The sequence below is a fragment of the Phyllopteryx taeniolatus genome, chromosome 18 (assembly GCF_024500385.1).
Source record: "Phyllopteryx taeniolatus isolate TA_2022b chromosome 18, UOR_Ptae_1.2, whole genome shotgun sequence".
Lineage (NCBI taxonomy): Eukaryota > Metazoa > Chordata > Actinopteri > Syngnathiformes > Syngnathidae > Phyllopteryx > Phyllopteryx taeniolatus.
Genome location: NC_084519.1, coordinates 18,792,488 through 18,814,996, shown reverse-complemented (window position 1 = coordinate 18,814,996; position 22,509 = coordinate 18,792,488). Strand labels below are relative to the sequence as shown.

General features: G+C 50.2%; 2 protein-coding genes across 12 annotated transcripts in view; one reads left to right on the top strand and one right to left on the bottom strand.

Annotated features, from left to right (window-relative positions):
* Positions 1-10,160, bottom strand: part of si:ch211-278j3.3 (E3 ubiquitin-protein ligase RNF19B) — a 28,473-nt gene extending 18,313 nt beyond the window's left edge. For 5 of the 10 annotated variants that reach the window (XR_009785548.1, XM_061754861.1, XM_061754868.1 and 2 more), the window contains exons 1-8: positions 7,337-9,768; positions 6,695-7,065; positions 3,944-4,410; positions 3,272-3,471; positions 2,838-2,985; positions 2,202-2,364; positions 882-996; positions 693-812 (exon numbers count right to left, since the gene is read on the bottom strand). Coding sequence is in view for 9 of the 10 variants with exons in the window: in XM_061754861.1 (XP_061610845.1) it covers positions 693-812; positions 882-996; positions 2,202-2,364; positions 2,838-2,985; positions 3,272-3,471; positions 3,944-4,410; positions 6,695-6,850 (1,369 nt within the window). In the remaining variant the exon portion in view is untranslated. The other 5 variants (XM_061754864.1, XM_061754865.1, XM_061754870.1 and 2 more) reach the window with 5 other exon arrangements.
* Positions 10,161-10,579: 419 nt separating this feature from the next.
* Positions 10,580-22,097, top strand: znf513a (zinc finger protein 513a). 2 transcript variants are annotated; one of them, XM_061754859.1, is made up of 5 exons: positions 10,580-12,067; positions 14,333-14,466; positions 14,546-14,680; positions 17,701-18,474; positions 19,291-22,097. In XM_061754859.1, the coding sequence occupies exons 2-5, from the start codon at positions 14,427-14,429 to the stop codon at positions 20,181-20,183; spliced, it is 1,842 nt and encodes a 613-aa protein (XP_061610843.1). In that variant the 5' UTR covers positions 10,580-12,067; positions 14,333-14,426; the 3' UTR covers positions 20,184-22,097. The 2 variants fall into 2 exon arrangements, with proteins under 2 accessions (XP_061610843.1, XP_061610844.1); XM_061754860.1 differs by lacking the exons at positions 10,580-12,067; positions 14,333-14,466 and having other exon boundaries at positions 17,753-18,474.
* The last annotated feature ends 412 nt before the right edge of the window (positions 22,098-22,509 follow it).

The following is a 22,509-nucleotide window of genomic DNA, read 5'->3' as shown; positions in this document are numbered from 1 at the left end:
GCCCCGATTTACGACTTTGCGGAGTTTGGAGCCGTCTTTTTGTTTGACGACTGGAACGCGCCGGCTCGTTTACCTGGAGGCGCCGTCGCGCTCCGCCCGCCCGTCCGCCGCCACGTATCCGGGTGCGGCGCTGGCGCTGGTGCCGGGGAGGGCGAGGGCGAGGGGGGTGCCCGCTTCCTGCACGCCGACCTCCTGCACGCTGGTGTCGGCCGGCGCGGGGCCCCCCTGAGCCCGCCAGTGGTCGCTCACCACGTGCGAGAACAAAAGATCTGCAAAGACGACAAGACCAACGCGTGGGGCGTCTCCTCGTGCGCACGTTTGCTGTGTTACACAAAGATGGCTTTCGCGACAAACGCGCTGAGTTACGCACCCGAGATGGGAAAATGAATTTCTTACGATCTTACAATCTGTTGGCTGCTAACATCGCTGCCTGTTGTCGCGAATTCGCACCATTCCTAATTTTCCATCTGTTCTGTGTGCTCGGACAAAATGAACACCCTCCACTTACTTTAGCGTCTGCTTGAAAGCAAAAAGACAAAGGATCCGTTTTTGTACGTACAAAATGTTTGCACGAGTAATTCAGCCAAACATAATGGCGCGGTCACAGAACAACGTGACTGGCATCTGACGGCGCCACCGCATAAGATGGCAAATAAAACCGTTCGTGTTCAAAAAGGCAAAAAGTCACTCACAGCTGGCCAGGTCCTCCAGCGTGTCGGGAGCGTCGGCGGGCGGCCGACACCAGCCGTTCCGGCACAGCGACATGGGCACCACCCCGTACACGTACGTCAACATGAGCGGCACGCCCACACCTGCACGCAAATACGTTTGGTCTTCTCGGCCTCCCGGACAAAGAGACGGACGGCGCGCGCGCTCCGTACCGACGGCGACGGCCGCTATGACGGGCGACACGAACACCGACATCATCACGCCGCTCGCCACCGTCAAGTAGTGCTTACTTCCTGAGATGTTGTTTTTCTTGCAGCGACCGTGGACCTGCGCAAAAGCAAAAAAGTCAAGCCAGGTTTATCGAAAGAGTTACGTTCAAGACGCGCCGATACAAAGACGCCGTAGGCCTAACATTGAACTCTTTCACTACTGCCGACGTTTCTATTCGTCAAGTGGAGAATCCAACCGTTCACTGCCACCGACGATTATGGGCGTCAAATACGTTTTTCGACGGTTCGGCGTGAAAAAGGTCTCACCCCGCTTGTCTGCGAATATCGTTTGTAAATAGATCCCTTTTGGCTAGAAGAGAAAGATTAGGCAACGCATCTCAGCTTGTCTTGTCGATGACGAGGGAGAGAAACGCCAACTCGTTGAGGCGCCTCACACTCACGCGCACTGTGTATGTGTGCGATAAACAGCGTATGTGTCGCAGTTGTCGCAAGATGAATCGCAATGCAATTCATGTTGAACAGGTAAAAAAAAAAAAAAAGTTCACAGTTGTGAGGTTGCGGGTTCGATCCCCGGCCCCTCCTGTGTGGACTTTGCATGTTCTCCCCGTGCCCGCGTGGCTTTTCTCCGGGTACTCCGCTTTCCTCCCACATTCATTGAAGACTCTAAATTGCCCGCAGGTGTGAATGTGCGTGCGAATGGTTGTTTGTTAGTACGTGCCCTGCGATTGGCCGGCGACCGGTTCAGGGTGTACAGCCGGGATGGGCTCCGGCAGGCCCGCGACCCGCGTGAAGAGAATGGATGGATGGCCATCAAAAGCTCTTTCTCAGGCTCGTTTTTCGTTTGTTTTTGTCCCAAAAGTCAAACATATTGGCGTCAAAGTCACTGCTCTTTCTTTTTGTCAGAAAACCGCTGTTTATGCTGAACTTGACCCATGCTCGACTGCTGACTACTAAAGAAGGCAAAACAAACGACAAACTTTGGTTTTTTTTTGGGGGGGTGGGGGGGGGGGTTTGTTTTGTTGGTTGAGTGATTGATTACATTGCGACAGAAAACAATATTGCGCGGGTCTTGAAAGATCAGCCGCAGGCAACGGGAATGAGTTGAAAATCTTGCTTGGCTGTAGGGCGAGGAATCCAGTCAAGTCTGAAGATGGGCGGAAAATGTCACAAGGCAGATCAACAATTACCCGTATTTGATAGATGACCTCAATGGCACAAAAATCGAACGGAAAACACGACCAGGAGCGCCGTCGCCGTTCTACGCCGGGCGTCGTTCCGAATCGAGCGGGTTCTCACGCGTACCTTGCGGCCCATGTAGATGGGTATGCCCACGATGATGACGGGGACGGCGAGGCCGGCGATGAGCGAGATGACCACGGGGGCGCCCAGCAACATGCCCACCTGCCACAGAACTTTGCGGCTCTGCGACCACGGTTTCTTGCCCCAGAACGTACATCCTGAGGGACTGAAGCACAAACGCTAGGCATGGGTTCCTCAGACTTTTGCGTGGCTCTGCTTGTGACACAAACGGCTTTTCAAGTTCATCTTGCCGACTGACACTGAATTCTCTTTGACCCTGGAAATGGAAAAAGGACCACTTTGTCTCCAAATTGGGGACTTTGCGTGCGCTACCAGGCATGTGTTTTTCAGTCTCTCGTGCAGCTCTAGCACGGCACCTCGAGCTACCCCGACGATTGCCCACGCGTCGAGGGGCCGCGGCCACCCGAGATAGCCACCGCCTGGCTATCTAAAGAATAAAGAATATATGCCTGTGGGTAATGTTGTATTGTCTGTCCATATGCTGCTGCACCATTTGTGTTCAAATGTCTGCTCCTTCAAGCATGGAAACTGCCACACGGCTGCTATTTGTTGGCCCGCCTATGGCATTTCACAAACTGCGTCAGCATCGGCTCGAGGCCGACGCGTGCGCGCGTTTACCTGAGGTAGTGCACGTCGGTGATCTCCTGCATGCACAGCCAGCAGAACTGGCACGCGCACACGGTGCAGTTCATGCGGTTGCAGCTGCCGTCGTTGGTCTTCATGATGTGGGCGCCGCAGCGAGGGCACGGCTTGATCTCCTCTGCGTCTGCTCTCGGAGAAAAAAGAAAAGCGCGTTCATGTCGTGTAGCCGCCGCTGTGAATGTAGCCGTAGCAACGACGACGGCTATCGCGTCAGGCATTTGCTCGCCGGTTGCTAGGCGGAATATGAGAGGGCACAATTGTCGGTGCAGATGATGATTATTGCTGCGAGGATGACGAGATCAATTGGTTGGTTTGAAATGTTTGAAAGGTTAACTTTCAAACCCCCGATGTTGGCCTGAAGAAGCGCAATATGTATTTTGACTTTTGCAGTAAGAGAAGCGTGTGCGCACCTCCTCCGGGATCTTCGCTGAAGACGTAGAGCGCGTCCTTGCCGCCCAGCGCGTGGCGCGCGCGCTGGCGCCGCGCCTGGTCACAGGTCTGGTCGGGGTGCCACAGCTGCCGGCAGTGGTAGCAGAAGTCCGTGTCGCAGCCGTCGCGACCGCACCTCAGCTTGGGGCACTCGGCGCAGCCGTAAGCGATCACCGCGTAGCTGTGGACGGACAGAGGCTCCGTTCCAAATTCTGCGCTTTTACCGACCCGGATTTCACAGCCGACTTTGAAAACCATTAACCTGCACTCGAACCCTTCAAACTGGGATTCAATCTGGAAACAATCGTTTCAAACCCAAGCTACGGCTTGAAACAAACCCTAACCCCCGTGTCTGGGAAACCAGGAGTCAAGTTGCTGATTTCATTGGCAGAATTCGTACGCCTGCCATTTGAACCGCTGACAACATTCTAGCGGCCCACTCTTGTTCACTGGGCTGGGCTGTTGGAATACGTAGTACGTCGTGATCCCGCCACTGTTCTGCATTAATCATGAAATTCCTCAGATTTACTTTCACACGTTTGATTGGCTACTTGTTGCTAGGCAGAATTCTTTGGGCTTCAATGAACTTACATCAAGTCAAGTTCCCTTCTGTCTTCACTATAAAACGTGCAAGAGAAAGAAAAGGGGCAGACCCGCAGTCCGGTGCGGGACACCAGCGCGTGTCCGGGTCGGCGGCCAGGAAGCGCCGCAGCTGGTACTCCTCGAACCTCTCCAGCAGCGCCGGGTCATCCAGGATGGCGCGCACGTCCAAGGGCGCCAGGGCCTCGGGACACTGCGGGCACGCGATGCCCACGCGGCTCTCGGAAATCTCGATGCGCAGGTACCGGCGCAGGCAGTCGCCGCAGGTCCGGTGCGGGCACGTGAGCAGTCTCGGGAAACGACATCGCGGCTGCCTCAGCAGGCACAGCGGGCACTCCTCCAGGTGCTCGTCCGCCAATCGGTCCCGGCCGGACCGAGACGGGGCCGGGACGTCGGCGGCGCCGCCCGTGCGCGCGGGCGGGCAGGCCGCCGCGCCGTCCTCCGCAGGCGCGACGCCTCCGTCCCCTCTTTCTGCCCCGGAGGGTCTCCGTTGCGCAGACGCTTCTGCCGTCTGACGATCCTTCGCACAGGCAAACATACGCTCACTTAGCTCACGATCCTGGCTTAACTTGAAACCCTACCCCTGGCCCCTAACCCTACTTTGAAACCTCCGAGCCAGCCTTAAAACCTTAACCCTTGTCTGAAACCCCAACCCTGTCTTGAAAGCCTCATTTGGAACCCTAACCCTAACCCTAGATCCCTTCTTTGAAACCTCGATCCTGGCTTGGAAGCCTCATTTGGAACCCGAAGATCGAACCTTATAACCCTACTGTGAAGGCCTAACTTTGTCAGGAAACCCTACTTTAAAAGCTGAATCCTGGCTCGAAACCACAACCCTCGCTTGAGACGCTAACCCTAACTTTCAAACCCTACCGCTTCTTCGGTACTCCAACTGTATCTTGATACCCTACCTTCAAACCTGCATCCTGGCTTGAGACCATAACCCTTGTTTGAGACCCGACCCCGTCTCGAAAGCTTACTTTCAAACGCTCGCCTCGGCTTGAAACCCTACCTCGCGACGAACCGACGACCGAAAGGACTTGTCAGCGTCCGTCTGCGGTTAAGTAGCGACCGACTGCGGTTGCTAGGCAACCTCCTCGAGGCAAATGAGCGCCCGATTAAGTCAACACGCTAATGGATCGGCGCCGCAACGACCGAAGTTAATCATCTGCCGCTTCCTCTCGGGACTTCCCCGCATTTCGCGTTCGTCGCCGATTTTTAAACGCGTCGCGGGGGGGGGGGGAAATCGGCACTACGAGACAACTACGAGCAAAGTGTAAAAGTAGGTTCGGGTTACATTATGATGCTTTGAAACTTATTGTGCAGTTGATAAGTCCAAGTTGTCCCAAAAATAAACAAACAGTTAAATGCCTTTTTTGAAATAAAGACAAAAGTGAAGTCAGAGATGTGTTCCTCAATGCAAGACACAAGATAACATGCAAAGACTGAGAACTACGTCGTCGTCAAATGTGGAGCTATAACCTTTTTCACATTTCAGGTTTCCTGATTTTTGGGGGGCGGGGCTAAAGCGGCGCCCGACACGAGTCGCTCTCCCCCACGAGCGAACAACTCGGATGCCTTCGTTTGCATCGGCGACATGCACTTCGCTAGCGAGCTATGCCTCAGTCTTGAAAATACATTTTTATTCCCTTCGAATAGTTTGCCGGCGTGGCCGTTTTAGAGCGCCTCGTTGTTTGTGCACGTCACACAGAGAAAGGCAGATAAGCGATGGGGGGGATGTATTATTTATTTATTTTTTTTAATTAAAAAGTCCTACTTGACAGCAAGTGTGTGGACAGGCGGCGTGGCCGCTTTTGAGCGCCTCGTTGTTGACTGGGTGTTAGAGCGTCAGCCTCACGGTTCCGAGGACCGGGGTTCGATCCCCGGCCCCGCCTGTGTGGAGATCGCATGTTCTCCCCGCGCCTGCGTGGCTTTTCTCCAGGGACTGCGGTTTCCTCCCACATCCCACAAGCATGCATGCTAGGTTCATTGCCGACTCTAAATTGCCCGTAGGTGTGACTGCGAGTGCCGATCCTTGTCTGTTTCTATGTGCCCTGCGATCGGCTGGCGACCAGAGAATAAGAAACCCGTGTGATGTCACCGCACCCACGGCAAGCTCGCCATCCGGCACGGTAATCCACCACTCTTGTTGCAAATGCCATCGCCACAGGAACGACGCGTATGTGTTGTACTCACGGAAACGCGAGATCTCGCCAAAAACCCGCTTTCAAAACGGATCGTTTTCGGGCTCTTAGTGGACCAAAAAAAATCCTTTGCGGAAACACTGAAACGCGTTTGGCGTGTGGCCGCTCGCTGCGGTGGCCACGGGAGGCTCCGAGCGAATATATGACGTGTCGTCATGTGTCGGCGTAAGAGAGACACGAGATGGCGTGGAGGTCGCGACGACGGGATTTGATGAACAGCTGAAGGGGCGTGGCGCCACAGCATTTGAGAGCGCAGAGAATGGCGTGATTTTTCCTCTCCGAAACGTGCCGAATTGTTTCAGCATTCCATTTTCTTAACAAGCCTTCTCTGCGGTGTGTCTAATTTGCAAGAATTTAAATGATAAAAATACAGTCGAAAATGGGGCCAAAATGTGGCTTTTGTTTTTGTAGCAGTTAACCAAGATAAATGACAAACCGGTCATAACAACCCACAATTAACGCCACCCCAAATTTGACTTCATTTTTATTCTTTTAATTCAATGTATTAATTGTATTCGGGGGAACGTTGAATGCATGACCTGCGCCGCAAATCAAATAGCATGAAATGAAAGAGTTCCAGTCGTAAGCCAAATTTCTTACGCGGCGCGGGCGTCGGGCGAGGGCGAGCGCGACGGCCGCCTCCTCTACGGGCCGGGCCTCGCCGGGCTTTTCGGGCCGCGCGTCCGATTTGGGCTTTCGGCCGAAGAAGTTGAGGAAGCCGAGCGGCCCCCCCGTCTGCTGCTTGGGCGTCTTCATCGTCCGCGACGGCGACGGCGACTGAGGAGAAGCGCACGGCCGCGAGCGTTAGCGCCAGCGCAGTGTGCGTGTGCGTTCTTACGGGAAGAGAGAGCGTGACGGAGCTGACGGAGAGGAGGTGACCCCTGTCAAGAGGGGAGCGTCACCAAAACAAATGCATCCAGAAGTTGCTCCTTCTTCCTCCTGATTGTCCTCGTGTACTTTCCGGCCAAAACCTGGATGCAAAAAAAAGGTGAGCAGTATTTTGGTTAGCGTATTTGGCAACATGAGAGGGGCAACATATTTGAAAAAGTTCTCAGGATGACGCAACACTGCAAGTACAATATAGAATTTGCTTTATTTCTATATTTCATGACAATTTGAAGTTTACAAATGACATTTTTAGAGTTCAATTGAATAAATATGGATAATCATGTAAATGCACATACAGTAGTAATAACTATCTGAGGAAAAATGGAGCTCAATAGACAATATGACGGTACCCACGCTCATATATCCTTGATCCTCTGCGTTGATCGACTAATATTGGGGCCGGACTGATGAGCTGAGAGAGGCACAGAGACATTATTCTGAATGCCACTTACGTTCTCTGGCGGGACATGGCCTGCTGCAACAACAAGGACCGCCTCCAGCTCAAGCGGAATCCAGAATAATGAACGCCGTATGTATACTGCCCCCACGTGGTCGAGGCGAGCAAACCGCAAGGGGCGCCATTTCACTGATTCACTGACACTGAGTTCTGTATGATTTTATAAAGCCCAATCTTACAGTGTTCTTTTTTCATTCAAACATTACAAAAATCAGGGGGGGCAGCTGAGACGGATTGATGACGTTTCGAAATCCTTTCAAGTGTTTTGAGTTGCGAGCACGGCCGTGGCGTGAATTACACTTGTATCTCAAATGAAGCTCTTATCTCAAGGCCCCGCTGCGTGTCTGTGTAAATATATACGTGCGTGTGCATATAATTGTTTTTTTAGGTGCCGAAAAATGTGCGAATGCCCTGCGGCCCTGGCGCAATATGCCCGTGCGTTGACGTGCGTGGTGAAGGCCGCTGGCAAAACATCAGAAGCCGGCCGAGTTTGTTGCTGTTGTTGTTGTTGTTTTCTGCGACCTGCCTTGGAAACACGCCGGCGCGCAAACCTCGCCGGACGTTTCCCGCAGCAGCAATGCGGCTTTTCGTGAGGGTGACCTCAGCCTGCACGCTCAGCGGGCATCATCTCACACGGGGGGTTGGGGGGGGGGGTTTCTCTCATCAGGAACCGTTTCGTAACATGCACCAAAATCACTTTTTGAAGACACGGTATGAGTACAAGGACTTTCTTTTGCGTACTCGCCAATACCGCGTCCCGATAATTGATAACGCCTTGCAATTGTGTGCAAATATTGTTGAGCAAGAAAAATGTTTCTTGAAGATGGTAGACGTTTCAAAGAAATACTGCGGAAGACTTTTCGCAGTATCACTTGTCACGAGTAACATTTTAACCTCCAGCTGCATGTTTTTGTTTTTCCTCTTGCCGACATTTCGCCTCAACGTAGCCTGTAACACAAGGCAACTCAGTTATGCGTGCTTCGGTCTGAAAGCCAGAAGGCGCTACGAAAGAGGAGAACAGTCATCCCTCATTTATCCCTACACCAAAATTCATGAAGTCGCAACCATATATTTCATTTTATTTTCTATGGATATTTTAAATCCTTATGCATGATACCAATACAACATATGCACGTGAGGTGCAGGTGTTATTTGGATCCACTTGGGATCGCCTTTCTCGCAATTTGACACTGTAGCATCTGTGACTTTGAATGCGTGTGGCTCGAAAAGGCGGGGGCCTCTCCGGTGGAAATGAATGTGCACGCACTTACCTTTGAGGCTGACCAGTTCCTTCTGCACAGAAGCATGACAGCGATCCATTTTTACCAAAACGGGCTTTGTCAAATGTAGCTAACCTATTTTTACTCTTAAAAACATCCGGAAGACAGTTGAAAAAAGGGAAAAGGTTCGTTCGAATGCTATTTTTGACACTTTGAATTGGTTAATCGTTCGTAAAAGTAACAGATGATGCGGAGAAAGACCAATGGCTTCAATTTGTGAATTTTGAGCCTATCTGGGCGTACGGCGGCGCCAAAAGATTCCAGTTGAAATCGTTCCGTGGCCACACTCCCATCTCAAAACACTCTCCAATCATCTTCCTCGCTGAAACGAACATAAAGGAAAAAAACATCAGCATTGATTGTTTTGTCATAAGGAAAATTGCCCTCAACAGTATTGTTCAGCATGAAACTCCGTCAAAACATTTGCGCTCCACGTGACCTGTGAAAACTTGAGCGCCAAACACAACTGCAGCTCATGTTTTGGCTCTCCTTCTTCTTTGGGTTCGATTGGCAAAGCATCAAAGCATCTTGAGGCTCATTAGCGCCACCCACTGCTAATTTCCTTCCACTGCAGGGAAAGCAATGTGAATGGACGGTGGCCTGATGTTGTGACGTTTCCTGGCGCCATCTAGCGGCCAAGTCTAAAGCGCAGTCAGACTTTGACTCCTATCTCGAGACATAAACAAGCAACGACTCGTATTTCCAAAAGCTCGCAAGTCTGGGCACTCGTAGGTCAAGGCACGCCTGCCCGACAGCGATGGAAAAACAAAACAACAACAACAACAACAACAAGTGGATGAAGGAGGACATTTGCAATGGCGACCCAAGGAAAGCAGTCGCTCTATTGTTCCGTGTCTAAGAACTGTTGCTGCCTATTTTTAGTCAGCGAAATGCCGCCGCGACGCGACGCATCCTCGCAGCAGCGGCCTTCGGGAGCACCGCGCGACACGGCAAGGGAGTGGCGCTTTTCAACAGGCTTCCCCGGAAAGGCGCCTTGAACGCAATAAGTCGCCAGGAAACCCGCACAAAGAGGCATTACGTAAACGGCTCGGTACCTCGCGAAAGGCTCCTCCCCTAAAGCGCCACGGAAAAGCCTCGCGCGCGCAAGCCTCCTCCTCCTCCTGCTCTCCGCGCGGCCGCACGCGCCCGGAAAGCGGCGGCAGGTGCCTCCCGGCGAGAGGGGCTCGGCGGTGGCGGCCGGGCAACGGGAGGACCAGGGAGGCCCGGGAGGGAGAGCCTCGGCCGGCGCGGAGACCTGCTGACGACGGGCCCGGAGGGCTGGCACACTGCGGTGATATCGACCAATGGGATGACGCAGCAAGCTCAGGATTCTCCTATTGAGAAAAAAAAAACACACACACACGCGCGCGCGCGCGCACGCACACGCGCACACATCGCATCAAATAAGCACAACACCGTTTGTCACTATTATTATCCGCTTCCCTTCCATTATTCATGAAATAGGCCATTCCCGCCCACAGATGTGCAGCACGAAATCATCCAATGTGACCTTTTTTTTTTTTGCGTGTGTGTGTGTACTGCACGTCTACAATCGCCGAGCTAAATCTTTTCCCAAGTTTAATTCTAATATTTGATCCACGAAATTGCATTCGCTCTTGATTTCGTCGTGTTTCTCTTGGCATTTTTGGGCCGATCCATCGCCACGGCAATCCAATGTGCGCGGCAGTGCTCGCCCGTCCAAGTTATTTGCAATGGGACGTTCGCTAGCAAACTCCAGGCCCGTGGGCCAGATCCGGCCCGCCACATGCTTTTATGTGGCCCGTGAAAGCAAATCACGTGTCAGCTTCCATGATTCCTGCTCAAATCGCTACCAAAACCTTTCGTCTTTGCCTTTTAAGACGGGCGCTTGTGCGTTTGCTCGATATGCGTATTTTGCAAGTGACCGTGCTACCGGTTTTATCTTGAGTAAAACCGCTACGTTTGCTTTGCGACGCGACCACCCGCTGACTTCAGCGAGGCGTCCGTGTTGTTGCCAAAACGTGATTGGCGATTCGTCGATCTCACGCTCGCCCATCGTTGCCGAGCCCGCGTCGACTTGTCGGCAAGTCGGTTCGAGCCCGAATCATTCATTGAATAATCGGTATCTCTAGTGAGTATGATGTGTATTTCATTGAAATGTTTGATATTTTTGAACATAAACATCTCATGTCCTGTTTGATTTGTTTGATTCATACCATGACGGCACATATTAATCATAAAAAGACAATAGCGCTTTCATTTCAGCAATTATCCCCACGCAAGACAGCAAAAAGGCCATCGCAAGTCATTCAAATGACATTCAAGGTTTGTTTTTTTTTTTGCTTTTTAACTCATCGGATGGAAAGCTTCAAGAGCTCATGAGGCTTCATCTTGCCATCACTCCAAAAATACAACTGAGAATGGTTGCTTCCACCGTCCGATTCTTCAGTTTCGTCTTTGAAAAATATTTAGTTTCATAAAATGTGAATACTATTTTGTTAGTGTATCACAAAACAAAATATGCTTTGTGTGAACTAATATCATAATAGGGACGGCTGGCTCGTTAAATGGAGAGAGAACTCCTCCCTCTTTTTCATTTGCACTACTCTTTTCTATTTTTTTGAGAACACCTCCCTCTTTATTTTAGCTTTTGTCTTTTGTTTTGAATTGATTTCAATGTATTTTTGAGAACTCCTCCGTCTATGTATTTTTCTATTCTTGGAGAACTCCCTCTTTTGTTTTTCTATGAGTTGATTTATTTTTATTTTTAAGAACTCCTCCCTCGTCCCCTCCGAGATGCAGCTCAATGACGTCAAATCCGGTACTGGCTCCGATGCATTTCATAATAAAAGTCACGCTTTCATACGGCAGTTAAATGACTGGGGGGAAATGGGAAACGTGAGTGCCTCAACAAATATCTGTCAAAGGAGTCTTGAGACTGATGTCATAATCGCGGGGATGAACAAGACGCAGATGTTATGACCGAACAATGATGCAAACGAACGGGGTCTTCTTTATCTTTTCTCCATAACGACATCAGGAGACGACGCAAAACTCTGATTTTCCATTTCTCCTTTGTGAACGTGAACGTGTCAAAGAGCTGCGGCAACAGCGATGTAGCTTTAATTGTGAAGCACCGCCATCCCCCTTCGCCGGAAGTCGCCTTGTTGTTCGTCGCTGGGAGAGCCATACAGGCGAATGAGAAAATCAATTAAGTTATGAAAAATAGCATTAATTGCCTTTCTTTGTCGCCGCGGCTCGCGAAGAAATGGCGGACGTGCGAACGTGGCTCGCTCGCGGAGCCACACGTCTCCTGTAACGGGGTGCGCTGCGGCGGCTGCGAGGAGGAGGACTACTTTCTCCGGTTAGGTAAGTTAGCATGACGACGGGCTCACTCGGACAAGTTGACGTTAGCCTTTCATGTGAAGCTTCGACGCCGAGCGCTAATGACGTTCCAGGACGCCGCTCGTCTCCGAGCTGCTTTTGTGTGGCCCTCGCGGGCTTGTCGACCAGTTCAGCGCCGACCTGAACTGTGCGACGTTGTGGCGTTTTATCCTGGTTCCTGCTAGCCGCATGCTCTTTTGTGGACATGTTGCAATTAAGTCGTCTGACCGCCACTCGGCCCCGCATAAACATTGAACGCGTGTGTTAAAGGTTGTGATACGAAATCATTCTTTTATTCCTAATTCACTTTTTCTATAGTGGACTTGATGGTAGAGGCATGAGTCAAACGAAAGGGACTTTAGTTTTTCGGACGCGTCGTGAATCAACACCTTGTCGCATAATTACTACGTCGGCAAGTGGACCTCTTTAATACATTTCGAATATCAAATTAATTATACATACTCGCGGGTTCACCGATGAGCAGTAGATTTGTTTTCATTTGATTTCAATTAGTTTCTTTTGGGGCGCAAACGCTTACTGGTGGTATGTCCGCACTTATTCCAGATTTTTTGGGGTTAAAAAAACTCAAAAAAAAAAAAAAAAAAAAAAAAAAAACCCCAGCTATGCAATTTTAACTGGCATCAATTAGCGGCGGATTTTCACTATTCGCGGTCAAGCCCGGCCCGCGAATAGCCAATAGGGGTATACGCTATTTTAAGTTGAGTTTATTTTACAAAGGTAACAATAACAAAGCATGTCATGTCCCTCCGAGTTGTGATGTTGCTTTTCTGTTTCTTTTCTATTGAGCATTGTTTGTCAAACAGTGGTGCCTTGACTTAGGAGTTTAATTTGTTCTGTGACCACGCTCGTACCTCAAATGATCTTTCCTCACAGAGACTAACAGAAAAGCCGTCCGTTAATCAGTTGCCGTCCCCCAAAAATAAGTTTTCTGTAATGTGTTTCTCAACAAGAAAAACAGCACTCTACAGTATTGTACTTTATAAAAGCATACAGGAATAAAGTAAAATAATTTTGAACACTCTAGCTGTGATTCAATGGACGTGTGGCTTCTTTTGGTTTGTGTGCCTTGGCCACCAGGGGGCAGTATAATACGACATAAGACATACACACCAAGAAGTCTGTCAAATATGCTCAGTAAACTCAAGTGAAATGAGTCGTTTTTCGCAAAGGATAAATAATATACAGGTGCATTATTTCAGTGCTCATGTGTATTCTAGATACAGTAAGCACATAGGAAACTGTTTTTCAGAAGGCCAATTCCCGCCAAATATTAAACGGAAATTGCGATTAAATAATTTCAAATAGAAATCTGGCAGGATTACTAACCTGCTCACTACAGCAAATGTAAGTACAGGTCGTCCTCACTTTACCTCTGTGCTCAATCAACGCCAAACCGTTAAAACAATAAATCGGGGAGGGGTGTTGCTGGTTTTCACGTGAAAAAAGGGTCAGGGTCACCCCCCCCCCCAATCGTGCGCAGCCCAGTCACACCCTTTCTACGATCGACTACGACACATACGCTGTTCGCCAATGGGCGTTGACTTGAGTTGGCATTCAAATTGGCGTGGAAAAGCAACACACGAAGCGTCCCCCGCTGGCCAGGAGCTGAATCGATTCAGAAGATTTGCTGAATCGATATTGAATTGTGAGGGGAAGTATGGCAATCCATATTTTTAGCCACGCCTAGTTTTTATAGTGTCTTCAATTGAATACAGGTTCAAAAGGATTTGCAAATAATTTAATTTAATTTTTTTATGGTTTACACCACCTCCCAACTTCATTGGAATTGGGGTTTGTATTTTTGGCAAGGGATCCTGGTTAAAGTAAGCCATTGCAAACAGAAAAACTTTTCTGGAGGGGGCGGCGCCAGCCAAAATGCAACAGTCTACTTTCTTTCCGGTTCAATGGATACGTTTTCAAATCATCAAATTGGATTTGTTTTTATTTGAAAATAGTACAAGGAGTAACGATTGAATTCTGATTGGCAAGTCATTTGCTACCGTCAACGCGATAGCGAATTGGATTGGGGATGAAAAGAGGGCGGGTCTGAGCCATACATGTAGTCAAACTTGTTCGACTGCCACAGAAACGGCTCTGATCCTGATGAATCAAAAGTATTAGTTTGCGCATTGAATCATTACCTACTCGACCATTATGTCTTAGTTGGGTGTTGCTTTACCGAGAATAGTCCTGGCGTTTTTTTTTTTTTTGTTGGCCTTCCATCTCCAGAATTCTTGGGAAATCACTGGCAGATGTCCAATGAGCCGATGGTTGTGGAAGTCTGCGGGGAGACGTTGCCAACAAAGGAGAGGCTGACTGGAAGATGCCAAGGAAAAAACAGCAGCATCCACAGCCAGTCAAGTGTAAGTACACCGCGCACGTGGCACGCACAGTAGAGTTAAGACGCCATGTGACTTTGTCTTCATTTTTCTCGGGCCTCAGTGAATTCAAAAGCTGCCGTAGCCGCTGAAAGTGCAGGGAACTTCGCCTTCCGCACGGACTTCCTTCTGGAACACGACCTTCAATTTGGTGATCCTTGTGGCGACGGCAAGATTCTTGGCCTGGAAAAATTCTCAGGTTGGTCAGAGGAAACTGTGTTGACATTGCAAACTGGGAAATTTGTGAAAATTGCGCCAGCTTGGTCGGATGAAATATAATAGAAGACTTGTGAAATTGATGCCATTATAACTATATATATATATATATATATATTCAACAAACAACCATTCGCACTCACATTTACGGGCAATTTTGAGTCTTAAATCAACCTGGCACGCATGTTTTGGGGATGTGGGAGGAAACCGGAGTACCCAGAGAAAACCCACGCAAGCGCGGGGAGAACACGCAAACTCTACACAGACGGGGCCGGGATTGGAACCCGCGACCTCACAACTGTGAGGCAGAGCTGCTAACCGGTCGGGCAGCTCTACATAATTAATTTTGTTTGGTTTAAACATGTTTCATGTTATACAATTGTTTTTTGCATATGAAATTTTCTTAAAATGGACTTTTCCTCATAGGATTGCAATTTAGTTTGTAAAATTACGACTTGTAATATTACGTACGCAATGAAGACTTTGCTAACTTTTCTATTGATGGCTATCTCGTAAATTTAAGACACATTTTTTGTCATAATGTGACTTTTTTGGGGGGATCCATTGAGAAGAACTTTTTCTTTTCTCTTGTAATATTGGAATGTAATTATAAAATCGAGACATTATGTTTTGTTAAATGTTTTTCTTACGACTTGGAAAGTGGACGTCTGCCTCACAGTGGTGAGGTTGCGGGTTCAAATCCGGTCCGGCCTGGCCCGTGCGGGGTTTGCGTGTTGTCCCCGTACCTGCGTGGCTTTCCTGCCACGTCCCGAAAACATTTTAGCGCGAGGTTAATTGAAGACTCTATATTGCCCGTAGGTGTGGATGTGAGTGCCAATGGTTGTTTGTTTCGATGTGCCCTGCGATTGGCCGGCGACCGGTTCAGGGTGTGCCCCGCCTCTCGCTCGAAGATGGCTGAGATGGGCGCCGGCACGCCCGCGACCCGCGTGAGGAGAAGCGGTGTAGAAAGCGGACGGAGCTGTAAAATGTAATGTGATTTTTCCTTTCCTCCCAAATTACTTTTCTGGAAAGTAAATACCAGATGGAGTGATGACCTTTGGTCCAAATAAAGCCCCCGAAGCCCTTCCCTCTCCGTTCAGCGCCGTACTCTTCCGCAACTTTCTCCAAAGCGCTTGGTTTCCTGTTGCTGCGGCACAAAATACAAACGGGAGACTGCGGAACGAACAAAGGATTTGTGATGCCATTTTTATATACCTTAGTAAAAAAGAAAAAACAAAAAAAAACCTATGACCATTTCCATCAAAGACACCATCACGAGGGGGCAACCCATCCATCATCATCATCATCATCATCATCATGTGCTGTTGCCTCTGCTGCTGCCATTATCATTACCCCATCATCATCATCATCATCATCATCATCATCATTACCATCAGCAGCAGCCCTCACAAGCACGGTCATCATCATCATCATCATCATGAGGCTCTATAATCATCCACTAGGAAATGAGGGTGTGTGTGTGTGGGGGGGGGGGGGGGGGGGTTAACGACCAAAAAGGGGGCGCCCCAAACTCTCTTTCCTCACATTGTGTCTCGGCAACTCGACGCGTCTTCCTGGTGGGCTCCGAGGCCAGCGTCTTCCCGTCGGTGGATTTTTGGGAGCTGTGTGTCACAAAGATGCGTGTCACGCACACACCGTGATGTCGGCGGCGACGACGACGACGACGAAGAGTGCTGCTTTTTCTTGCTTTGAGCTCAAAGGGTTTATGTTAGCGTTGCCGTCGGTTTGGCGGGCGCGGAGGAGGGCCACGATTGTTTGGCCACCTTTTCAGCATGGACCTTAAGGCAATGTTGCAGGTCGGTACCTCAAGCTGTGCTGATATTCTTATACACGGAGATGGTTTGGCAGAAGGAACATTTTTCAAAGAATGGGTCAAAACAGAACCAGTTTTGTCAAATATGCAATTTGAATTTTCAATCATTTTGTTGCCAATCTCAGCCAATCACAGGGCTTCTAGTTTAACATCGTGGAAATTAGCACGATGGTTTGTCGTCTGTCTGCAAAGATTTTTTATTGCGATGTACATTTCTGACTTTTGTTGCTCACAAGTCATTTTGAACTCTTATCTATACTTACTAGTCTAGTGGAATTATTCAAACTTGACTAATAATGAATTTTTTTCCCCCCACGTAATTATTTTTCTTACATTTCCGATTTGTAATACCAAATTAGGCAACGAATTATTTTTGTCTGACTTTCCGAAATAGTCGATGCAAGTGACTTCTATAATTTTTTAAGTCATCAACCGCTGGAAGTCTAATGTTCCGTTTCAAAAGATTTGGCGTAAGAAGTTTCTTGCCATTGAGGTTTTCTCAGCAAATTCACTTTATTTACTGCAATTACGTTTTTCTTGACAGTGTAGAGAGGGAGAAGCCCAGCCACAAATCAGTGAGTCATTGATGCCCCCACCCCAAATGTTTATCAGCAAAGCACAACTCGGGTCTAAATGTACCTCCAACTCACTTCAACATAGTTCCTTCGCACCAAGAGATGCCACAAGATGGCGGCAAACGAATACGTTTATTGCTTTGGCTTAAATCAGAAAAATTGGGCCAGTTTTCAGCATCCCCGAGATGCGAATACTGTTTGTAGCTTCCATTGACATAGTTTTTTTCGAGTTTGTCCGATTGGCCACAGAGCAAGTTGTCATTTCTCTCCTTCAAAGCGAGATCGGCCGTCCAATCTTGATTTTCGACTCAAAAGCTGCGCTGACCTCAAATCCGAACGCCGCCATCCGCAGGGATCTGTTGGCCGTTACACTGATGTAGAAACCTGAATTTCTCCGACGGCGCCTACCCGTTGAAAAACGTACTGGGCGAATGTAAACGTCGGTGGCAGCGTAGGCTCGCATTCCAGTTGGCCAATAGAAGGCCCGTTGAAAGTTTCCACGCTATTCCCGATGGCGTTTCTGTGACAGTTGAGTCAACCCGCGCCGTAGCGATGTACTGCTGACGCTCGGCTCTTCCTGCCCGTCCTCCACAGAGGTAGCTGCTGAGATCGGTTTCTCTGTGTACCCTCTGTGTGATGAGGACAGCTCCGACTCCTGCGGCAGCGGCGGCATGGATAGCGAGACGGAAACCTCCCACGGCAGCACCCCCGACCGCGGCCGGGAAGACGAGGGCGGGGCGGGCCGCTCCGAGCCCCCCTTCCCGCCCTACCTGTCGTGCCGGGGCTGCGGCCAGCTCCGCGACGACCACCTGGGCGCGTCGCTAGACCTGCTGGCCCCTTACTGCCTGCGCTGCTGCAAGGCGTCGCGGGACGCCAAGGGCGGCGGCGGCGGCGCCGGCGACTTCGCCTTCGGGAGCCTGGCCGGGCTCCACGCGCACGAGCACTCGCCGCCGGACGAGACGGCGGACGGCACGGGCGACGACGACAAGAACAAGCTGCACTCGTGCCACCTGTGCGGCTTCTCCTCTCGCTACGCCAACCACGTCAAGCGGCACATGAAGACGCACAACGGCGAGAAGCCCTTCAATTGCCCCGTGTGCGCCTACGCCTCGGCGCAGCTGGTCAACTTGCAGCGGCACCTGCGCATCCACACGGGCGAGAAGCCCTACAAGTGCGAGAGCTGCGCCTTCGCCTGCAGCTCCCTGGGCAACCTCAAGAGGCACCAGCGCATGCACACGCCCGCCGGCGCCGGGCCCGAGACGCACGGCGGGCCGCCGCCGCACGCCGCGCTGCGACCCGCCGGCCTCAAGAGAAACAACGTGGGCGGCCACAGAGCCGGCCAAGAAGACGACGACGAAGCGGCCAAGGGTACGTTTGATTTCTTAAACATCCGAATTTGCTCGAATTGATTGGGCCTTGAAGCATTTCAGGCAAAATGGAGAATTTTGACTCAAGAGCGCCCCAACAGACAAGTTGGAGACTCGATTTGTGTATTTTGACTCGCGACTCGGCTCAGCTGACTTCACAACGAGCAGCCGTCGGGCAGCTAGGGAACATCGCTGTCAAACAAAGAAATGAAATGAGACCGCTTGGCCTTTCTGTCCGCAGCGTAATGGTTATGCTCTATACATCTATGTTGCAGCACTCAGTCATATATTCTTTATCCTCTGTGGAAAAACGACTATTATTAGTGCTGTACTGATGAGCTGGGACATCTCAAACATGACATCCATCTGTCTTACACTGCCCCTCGGTGGCCAAAGCAGCACATCAGAACAAGCCTCACAATGGGCATTCAATTGATGCAGTGTGACAGAACGGGTTTAATTCCATTTATCTGTATCATCCTCTTACGTTTGCATACAGTACAACATTCTAGACTGCTAATTCCTCATTAAAATACACATTCCCTTTTTGTGGTTAATTTTGGGGGGCTGGAACGGATTCATTTCAAGAGGGAAAGTTGCTTTGAGAGCGTGGTCGCGTATCTCGAGGCTCCTCTGCGTCTGTGTTGTGACGCGTTCAATCAAAGATGTTTTTGCACCACGACGGAAAGGGAAAATCACCTCTCTGTTATTCAAGATGCATTGTGGGATACATCGAGGGCACTAGAAACGCCGAACGCCGCATCCCGTGGATTTCAAATTCACTCGGCTTTTGTTTGTTGGTTTTGTGTCGTTTCAGAGGTGGCGGCGGCCTCGGCCCACCTGACCCTGGCGGCTCAGAACGCCGACTACCTCTCGGCCTTTGAGAGCCTCAAAGGGGCGTCGCCGCAGTCCGCGCCGGCCCCCGGCGACGGCGCGGGCCCTAGAGCGAGCAGGCCGCCGCTATTCCCCTTCACGTGCCGCCTGTGCGGCGTGGTGCTGGAGGATGAAGACGGCTCGTCGGCGCAGATCTGCGCCAAGTGCACGCTGGAGATGCTCACCAAGGACTCGTCGTCGTCGCCCGGCAGCCCTGGCGAGCGCGGCGACAAAGTGTACACGTGTGCCGCCTGCCCCTTCCTCACGCATTACCCCAACCACCTGGCGCGCCACATGAAGACGCACAGCGGCGAGAAGCCGTACAAGTGCCCGCAGTGCGACTACGCCTCGGCGCACTTCGACAACCTCAAGCGGCACCACCGCGTGCACACGGGCGAGAAGCCCTACAAGTGCCACCTGTGCGACTACGCCTGCGGCAACCTGGCCAACCTCAAGCGGCACCAGCGTGTGCACTCGGGCGCCAAGCCCTTCGTGTGCGCCGTCTGCAACTACAGCTGCAACCAGAGCATGAACCTCAAGCGCCACATGCTGCGGCACACGGGCGAGAAGCCCTACAAGTGCCAGGAGTGCGGCTACACCACGGGCCACTGGGACAACTACAAGAGGCACCAGAAGAAGCACGGGCACGCCACCGACGGCTGGGTCAAGATGCCCCCCGCCGGCCCCGGGAGGGACCGGGACGAAAAAAGCGGGCCCCGGGGCGGCCACAGAAAAGAAGCGGCCGGCGGCGCCGCGCCGGCGGCGGACATGACTTACGTGGCCAGGGAGGGCGCTCAGACTTTACAGCACCCCAACTGGAAGCTGGAAATGGTCTAAAGACGCCTGTGTCTTCAACATTTTGATGCCTTGTCTTCCGTTTTTGTGCTTCTGTGTGCCACCCTTACCCCTGTCCAAGTAGGAAGTCCGAATGACTCCCGGATCCTGAGAGGCCGTTGAAAAACGACGCAATGCAGCGCGAGCGGCACCCCGGTTCCGGTACGCGTCGTCGCTAGCTGCGAGAGAGCGCTATCAGAGCCGTGACAGAGTACGGTACGGTTCGCTTCAGTTCAGTCGACTTTATTGTCCCAAAGGAACGCCTGACCACGCCCAAAGTCCCGGTCAGCATGCTATCAGGTCTGAGTAAAAAAAAAAAACAAAAAAAAAAAAATACATTCTTAAAATTCTCCCATCTTCACCTTTCCGTGACGTGCGCGCACACACAACAGACATGAGGCGTTCTAAAGCGGCCATGCCAGCAGACCATTTTCGGTGCGTCGCCATAGCTAGCTAGCTAGCGAACTGCGCCAGCTAACGGCTGACGTGAACAAAAGCGGTCAAGTTCATATGTAGCAGGGGAGGAGTGACTCGTTCGTGCAAAGTGCGTCCCGGGGTCCGTTTGAGCTATGCTAGAAAATCTGGAAAACAAACGTTGACCCAACGCTTCACCTCCACAATCCATACTGCGTCTTTTTCAGTCTTTACACATTTTCAGCAATTGCCTTCAATCATGCAGAAAATATCAAACTAATCTGAATTATTTTCAGCGTTTTTAGGCTCCGTGTTCTAGCAGACCATTTGTCCTCACCAGTAACACGACTGGTTATCAAAAGATTTGGAATAACTGCTCAAACAGCTTTCTATAGAACGAGGAGGGAAAAAAAGGCAGGCAAATTTCTTGGGTTTTTTCCCGCGGTCCTGACCTGGCATCTCCCAACTGTTACGGCTCTGATACCACCCCCAAAAGCTGGATAATTGAGTATGCGTGCCCCTCATTTTCCACGTCAATGCCAAAAAGGCAGAAAAATGGCATCTTATTTGCCCCCCCGATTTAGCACGAGGCAGTGCCCCAAATCCGCTGTGACTCTAATGCTACCCCTGAAGCGGAAAATGGAGCCTGCTTCATACCCCCGTTCTGCATTCTAACCCGAACCCTGCGTTAAAAAGGTGAAAAGATGCCAGATTTCTGAAAAAAGAAAACCATTTCCCCACCAATGGGCCGTCAAAGCCGTCAAATGGAGTCCGTTTCATACCTCCCATTTTGCATCTGTGCAGTGGGGAAACGAGGCGGACGAATGCCTTTTTTGGGGGGACTTGCGTGGAACCCCCTCACGCGCAGACAGTGGCCCAATTGCGACGGCTCGGACGCCACCCCCAAAAGCCGGAGAAGTGACTGCGGCAATATGCGAGGGCGGCATGTGCCTTGAAAGTGAGGAACTCCAAGCAAGTGCTTCTTACCCGGACCGCGGTTATCGATTGCTCCGAAATGGACGAGTCACGTTCTTTAATGGGACCGAGAGCAGGACAGCTCATCTTTAAATGTTTCTTGTCATCAGTGTGTAGACCTTAACGTGTATATTGTGTGTGTGTGTGTTCTGTTTTTCTCACTGTGAAATTAGCCTGTGGTTTACTTGAAAACAAAAAGATGGCATTATTAGAACGTTAAGCATGTGTCATAATTTTTATTTTTCTAATGCTATTACTCTACTAGAATACTACATACCTTAATATATATGGTATATACATACAGGATAGGAAGGTTGTGCGTGTAGTTTTCGCCTGAGGAAGTTGAGGATGATGCTTTTGTATGCAAGGCAAATGTTCCGGGCGGCCGACGCCCGAATTGTTGTGATCTCCTTTTATGCAGCGTCTGTCTCATCACAGCCTTAACACACCAGTAAATAAACACCTGTTATTTCATGAAATATCTAATGACTTGTCTCCATACAATAAAAAACATACACTATTTCGTCATCTAATGGTCAGCAGTGTTTTGGTTTTTTCCATCAACCTTAAGAGTAGAATTTTTAATGGGAAATGATCATTATTTTGTAATCTTGTAACTTTTTGCGGACCCCACTATTGGCAGGGGTCGGTGGGGTTGGCCCTACCGCCAATAATGAAAATACGTGAAGAATTGATGCCCGTTATAATTGTATAAAAAAAAAATAATAATTACTTGAATCAGCAGGTATATATATATATATACACACACACACACACAGACACCACCAAAAAGCATTTTACGTTTTCCGCTGTATTTTTTTAAATTGAAAAATAATCCGCAAAAAGGTGACGCCACGGGTTCTGAACCGCAAATATACGGGGGTCACCATTCCTTCCATCCATCCATCCTCCGTAGTGCTTCTCTACACGCGGGTCACGG